At 43.7% G+C, this 6,997-nt stretch overlaps 1 protein-coding gene across 1 annotated transcript; it reads right to left on the bottom strand.

The window, feature by feature from the left end:
- Nucleotides 1-679: 679 nt before the first annotated feature.
- Nucleotides 680-2,265, bottom strand: LOC133381185 (zinc finger protein 420-like). Its single transcript, XM_061619886.1, has one exon. The coding sequence runs from the start codon at nucleotides 2,257-2,259 to the stop codon at nucleotides 901-903; it is 1,359 nt and encodes a 452-aa protein (XP_061475870.1). The 5' UTR covers nucleotides 2,260-2,265; the 3' UTR covers nucleotides 680-900.
- Nucleotides 2,266-6,997: the final 4,732 nt, after the last annotated feature.

Here is a 6,997-nt window from a genome sequence, read left to right as displayed (position 1 = left end):
TCTAAAGTATTATTATCTTGGTAATTATTATCTTGGTAATTGGTAATTATGCTTCCAAAAGCAGTCCTCCTTTTGCCAAAACTCCCTGCTGACTCAGAAGGAGATATTTATGGGAGAAAAAGGGGCTAGTAAGGCCAAGATTTCGTCTTATCTGTAAATTGCTGTGTTGTTTTCGGTAAGATTAGAAGAGGGCAACCAGAATGATCAAGGGGATGGAACGACTCCCTTACAAGGAAAGGTTGCAGCATTTGGGGCTTTTTAGTTTAGAGAAAAGGCGGGTCAGAGGAGACATGATAGAAGTGTATAAAATTATGCATGGCATTGAGAAAGTGGATAGAGAAAAGTTCTCCCTCTCTCATAATACTAGAACTCGTGGACATTCAAAGAAGCTGAATGTTGGAAGATTCAGGACAGACAAAAGGAAGTACTTCTTTACTCAGCGCATAGTTAAACTATGGAATTTGCTCCCACAAGATGCAGTAATGGCCACCAGCTTGGATGGCTTTAAAAGAAGATTAGACAAATTCATGGAGGACAGGGCTATCAATGGCTACTAGCCATGATGGCTGTGCTCTGCCACCCTAGTCAGAGGCAGCATGCTTCTGAAAACCAGTTGCCGGAAGCCTCAGGAGGGGAGAGTGTTCTTGCACTCAGGTCCTGCTTGCGGGCTTTCCCCAGGCACCTGGTTGGCCACTGTGAGAACAGGATGCTGGACTAGATGGGCCACTGGCCTGATCCAGCAGGCTCTTCTTATGTTCTTATGTTCCACAGGGTATGAATTTCAATGATTTTTCTCCCATATCACTTCTTTCATGTAAATTAAGAATATTGTTCCTTCCACACTCCATACATTTATGGAGTAATTTGAGAGCACAATCTTTACTAAATATTAAAGTAGTACTATTGACCCTCCTCACATTTATGTGATCGTGTCCCACAGTGGGTTCTTTGATGTGGGATGAGTTTACTGCTCTCACTGAAGTTCTTTCCACATTCCATACATTTATATGGCTTTTCCCTTGTGTGGATTTTTACATGTGAACTAAGGTGATGATGCTGACTGAAGCTCTTTCCACATTCCATACATTTATATGGTTTCTCCCCTGTGTGGGTTCTTTGATGCTGTTTAAGGTTTTCACTCTGACTGAAGCTTTTTCCACACTCCATGCATTTATATGGTTTCTCCCCTGTGTGGCTTCTTTGATGTTGTTTAAGGTTTCCACTGTGGGTGAAGTTTTTTCCACAGTCCAGACATTTATATGGTTTCACCCCTGTGTGTATTCTCTGATGTTTAGCTAGACTTCCTCCATCAATGAAACTTTTTCCACATTCCATACATTCATATGGCTTCTCTCCTGTGTGGGTTCTTTCATGTGTGGTGAGTTTACTGCTTTCACTGAAGCTCTTTCCACATTTCAAGCATTTATATGGCTTCTCCCCTGTGTGAATTCTTTGATGCTGTCTAAGGTTTCCACTCTGACTGAAGTTTTTACCACACTCCATGCATTTATATGGTTTCACCCCTGTATGGGTTCTTTCATGTGTGATAAGTTTACCGCCCTCACTAAAGCTCTTTCCACATTTCATGCATTTATATGGCTTCTCCCCTGTGTGGGTTCTTTGATGTCTAGTCAGACTTCCACTGTCAATGAAGCTCTTTCCACACTCTATGCATTTATATGGCTTTTCCCCTCTGTGCATTCTTTGATGTAAAGCAAGGAATCCACTAAGACGGAAGCTCTTTCCACATTCCATACATTTATATGGCTTCTCTCCTGTGTGGATTCTTTGATGCATATTAAGGTTTCCACTTTGATGGAAGCTCTTTCCACACTCCATGCATTTATATGGCTTCTGACCTGTGTGAGTTCTTTGGTGTAAAGTGAGGGATGAACTCTGTCTGAAGCTGTTTCCACACTCCATACATTTATATGGTTTCTCTCCAGTGTGGGTTCTGCGATGCACAGAAAGAGTCCCACTCTGATTGAAGCTCTTTCCACATTCTGTGCATTTATATGGTTTCTTTCCTGTGTGGGTATTTTCATGTGAAGTAAGATGGTGATGCCGACTGAAACTCTTACCACATTCCATGCATTCATAAGGCTTCTCCCCTGTGTGCGTTCTTTGATGTGTTTTAAGATGTTCATTCCGAGTAAAGCTCTTTCCACACTCTGTGCATCGATATGGTTTCTCTCCTGTGTGGGTTCTTTGATGTTTAGTTAGATTTCCCCTCTCAGTGAAGCTCTTTCCACATTCCATGCATTTATGTGGATTCTGCACTGTACGGGTTCTGCAACGTAGATTCAATACAAATTTGTCTTTGAATATTTCACCATTCTGTCTCTTTCCTTTGTGATCTTCTACATTTAGGTGTTCTGTAATGACAGCACCCTGAGAAGTAGAGGATTTCTTTCTCCCATTCCTTGATTGGCTTTTCTTGTGCCTTTTTGTTCCCCTTTGATTTTGAAATGTCTCTTTTTCCACTTCATGTTTAGTTATTTCCAAAGACATCAGAAATGGCTCCCTAGCGTGGATAGAGAAAGTGGATAGAGAAAAGTTCTTCTCCCTCTCTCATAATACTAGAACTCGTGGACATTCAAAGAAGCTGAATGTTGGAAGATTCAGGACAGACAAAAGGAAGTACTTCTTTACTCAGCGCATAGTTAAACTATGGAATTTGCTCCCACAAGATGCAGTAATGGCCACCAGCTTGGACGGCTTTAAAAGAAGATTAGACAAATTCATGGAGGACAGGGCTATCAATGGCTACTAGCCATGATGGCTGTGCTCTGCCACCCTAGTCAGAGGCAGCATGCTTCTGAAAACCAGTTGCCGGAAGCCTCAGGAGGGGAGAGTGTTCTTGCAGTCGGGTCCTGCTTGCGGGCTTCCCCCAGGCACCTGGTTGGCCACTGTGAGAACAGGATGCTGGACTAGATGGGCCACTGGCCTGATCCAGCAGGCTGTTCTTATGTTCTTATGTTCTTAAGATGAAAACATAGGAGTTTAATAGTTCAGTTGCACTTACTTGGCTTTCGGATAGATAGTAAGCTTTTCTTTATAAACTACGGAGCATCTCCCACAGCGTCCTCACTGGCTCGCGGCCATTTTGCATCCTCCTTTATCACCTGTTTGGATGCCCTCTATTTTTCATCCCTGATAACATTTGCCAATGTTTCCGTAACAAACATAAAGAGTATAGGAGACAAGGACCAACCTAGTTGGGTGCCCCTATATAATGGAAAGGCTGAAGAATCAAGCCCATTCACCCTCATTCTTGCCTCAGAATTCGAATAGATTTGGCCCACCACAGTGAGGAATCTAGGCCAAAAATTCTTTATTGATTTCGCAACCAGACCCAATCCTGGGGCCTTTCCACGTTTACATTTTTTAATCACTTTCTGCACCTCAAGGGCTGAAATCAGGGCTCCTAAAATTTCCATATGCTGTCTATTTAAAGGCTTTAGGTGTGCTTTTAGAGGCCATCTTCAGATTCCCTCTAGTGATGGCTTGTCAGTCTTACAGAGTTCTTTATAGGAGGACTTGAAGGACTCATTAACAGATTCTGTAGTGTGGAGGGAATGTCCTTTGGTATCTACAAACATGTCCACTCATTGTGACACTGCTTCTTTTTAAATGAAAGCTAACAGTCGAGAACATTTATTGCCAACCTTGTAATATTTCCTGTTCAGCTGTGCCATTGTAGCATGAATATGATCACTCTCTAATGCCTGATGTTCAGCACATTTGCGTAATACATTTTTATATACTCTCTGTGATCCATTATGTTTGTGCTCATTTTCCAGTAAACAAATGTCTTGCACTAAATGCTGTTTCGCCTTAATATTTTGGGTTTTTTTTGAAGAGGTTGCTTCTTGAATGCAAAGTCCTCTGAGGACAGCTGACCTCTTGGTTGTCATTTATAAGGAAATAGTCTGTAGTTCCTTTTAGGAGTTTATCCTTGATATGTTGGAATAAAAGCGCTATTGGAAACCTGCAGGTAGGAACAGTTTGGCCCCTGCCTTGACAAAGTGGATCCAGCAACACAGGTGCGTGATCTGAGGCCGAGATAATTCCAATTTGTGTATTTGAGACTTGATCACATAATGTGGTGGAGACTAGAATGTAATCGAGCCTTAAATAAGATTTGTACCTGGTAGAGAAATATGAATAGCCTCTTGCGGATGGGTCAAATTCTTCCACCAGTTCCTGTAGTGCTGAAGCATCTGTGCAGGCACGAGCAGCCCCAGCACATCTATCAAATGTCTCATTCATGACCAAGTTGAGATCTCCCTCTAGAATTACATTGCCACTCTTACATTGACTCTTAAAGTCAGCTAACACTGTCAGTGGATTTTGAAGAAAAGTAAGTTCACCCTCATTGGGGCAGTAAATGGACCCAGCATTAACTGGCCTCCGTCCACTCTCCCCTTGACAAAAACATAACACCCCCTCGGATCGCTGCAACAGTAGCGTAGTGACAAATTCAGAAGTGCAGGGTCCCTTCATGATAGTCATGCCATGCCCCCTCATAGCTATGTTCCCTCTCTCACTTGCTGTCCATCCTCATCTCCACACCCCTTTGTCCTTCCCATGTGCACCTTCTCCCAGAACAACAGATGGAGCCAATGAGCATGCAAGGGGTGTGTGTTAGAGTGTGCTGAAGACACTGGGACCCTGCTGGGACCCTGCTCCCAAAAAGGTAAGGGGTCTAACACCTCCCCCAAAGACCCTGGACCACTACACCCCTGCGCTGCAAACATCAGATACTACAAATGGGCACATTTTTTTTGCAAACAGGATCATTACTCCTCTAGCCTTAGAGAAACCAAATGCACTGTACTGTTCCCCCAACCAAGAGCACTTGATAATATTGGCATTAGCATTTTTCTGGTGCGTGTCCTGGAGAAACGTACTATCTGGATTGTCTGCTTTAAGGAGATTAGCAATGCAGGCTCTTTGGGTAGCAGACCCGAGATCCTGAACATTTCGCAATCATAGCTTTAACTTGCCCTCAGCTATTAAAGTCGTTTGTTGTGACAATTAGTCACGTTCACTCAATAATCTCAAGGTAATAATGAGGACAACTGGACTGTAGTACACACTTGTGAACGAAAAGAGCATAGCCCCCAAACTTCCCCCAATCCCTCCTCCCCCACCATTCCTTACACCAGGTGCTGCGGTGTTTAATAAGCTAGCAGCCCCAGGGGAGCTAGGACCCTTTGTGACCCAGGAGGGTTATTGGGAGGCAGACCACATGGGGGTAGCACCCCCTCCCCCCTTTGGACCAAGAGGCAATCATATACTTGAAACCAGAGGTGTAGTCATCTAGGGTCTCTTCCAACATGCTTCCTTGACCTTTCCTGCTGATTGGAGCCAATCAGAGTGAAAGGCGATGAGTCGGCCACTGAGAAGACTCTTCTCAGTAGTGAACACTCTCCCCTTTCACGCTTATTGGCTCCTAGGGATGTCTGTTGTGGGAGAAGGCATTAACATTCTCAGCTCAGCAGCAAAAAGGGGGAGGGGTGCGTAACTATGACTCACACGAAGGGACCCTGCACTTCTGCATTTGCCACTGTACTACTGCTTGAAACAAACCAACAACTAGATTTAACCGAATGTGGATACGATTGGCTTTCGCAGCAATCGGAGGGAGTCAGTTCCAAATATAATGAGGCAACATAAAGAGTAGCTCCTTTCTGTAAGCACAGGCATGGATGCAAATTTAAAACTAAATAGGTCTGCTATGCAGAAGAGAATACACAAAAAGCTAGCCTTCATCATGGAGGCTATCCTCCTTACACTCAGCAGGGGCTCTGATTCTTTGTAAATGGTTTTTTTTAAAATCTGCAGCTTTTTTCTTTTTCTGCCTGAACTAACTGCCCTGGTCTCAGTTGCCATGCCAGGTAAGCAATTAAGAGGTTTCACTTTAAATATTAAATTAATACCATCTCTTTTCATAAGGAAATGCTTGACAGCATGTCACATAGGAATTATATGTCTCTCCGAACTACAGGTACTAGAATTAAGCGGGCAAGCGGAGAACCTCTGTTCTACAAAAAGGCCCTGGGCCAGCCAGCTAACGCTACATCTGATGGCTCTACCAGCAAATGTCACACGCCCTGTTTTGGTAGTATGTAAGTTTGCATGAGAAAAGTTAAATAAGGTAAATTATTTATAATGATTTGCACGGCTGGAGGTCTAAAAGTGCTCCAACTAAGGCTCGACCTACATTATACTCTTCAAAACCAATTTGAAATGGGTTTGAAGCTTGAAAGGAGTGAAAGGAAATATTTTTTCAACTTTTTTTTAAAAAATAGGGGATAAATGCCCCCCAGACTTGCATGCACACACAATATTCCAGCTCATTTAAGAAGTATTAATCAGGGTTAGAGCTGCAGACACATCATTTGCAAAAGCTTTTCTCCTTAGCTCAGCTTGCATTGTTAAGTCCCCATCTCCTGACAGCTCACTTGTCAGTTTCTTAGGCTTACTGCTGCCAGAGCGTCCACCTGCCATGTCAGAGTCATCTTCACTAGAGAACCAAGATTCATTCCTTGCCCAGGAAGATTGCGGGCAGTTATTTCAGTGGCTTTTCTTCATTTGCCACTACTTGACTGCATCTCCAACATAAATTGGTTAAAATATGATAATGTGCATCAGTAAAGTTGACAGATTAATTCAGATTTGGTCCGCTGAGGGGGAAGAGCTTAGAGCTACGCAGCCCTCTTGCTCCAGAGTAAGCCATGCCTCCTGGAGGGTTTTTCTGGACCTGGAAAGAGCCTAGACCGTTTCCCCTCTGCTAGGCAAGGAGGGGATTTTGCTCTGACTAGGCTCTGATTAGCATTTAAATGTCCCCAGAATATGGTCTGTGGGCAGGTGAGGGCCCCACCTTCCTGTAGTCAAGCAGGTCTGGCACTGCTGAGTGCCTGGATGGCTGTCCACCTAGGAAGGGCATAGACCAAGGGTGTAGTTGTCTGGGGTCTTGGGGATGTGTGTC

This window comes from Rhineura floridana, chromosome 3 (genome assembly GCF_030035675.1).
Source record: "Rhineura floridana isolate rRhiFlo1 chromosome 3, rRhiFlo1.hap2, whole genome shotgun sequence".
In the NCBI taxonomy this organism is placed as follows: domain Eukaryota; kingdom Metazoa; phylum Chordata; class Lepidosauria; order Squamata; family Rhineuridae; genus Rhineura; species Rhineura floridana.
Note: the sequence above shows the minus strand (reverse complement) of the source record. Positions and strands in the feature narration are given on the sequence as shown.

Bases quoted from the DNA above. Each gene is read 5' to 3' on its own strand.
- LOC133381185 (XM_061619886.1), bottom strand. From the start codon at position 2,259: ATGGAATGTGGAAAGAGCTTCACTGAGAGGGGAAATCTAACTAAACAT.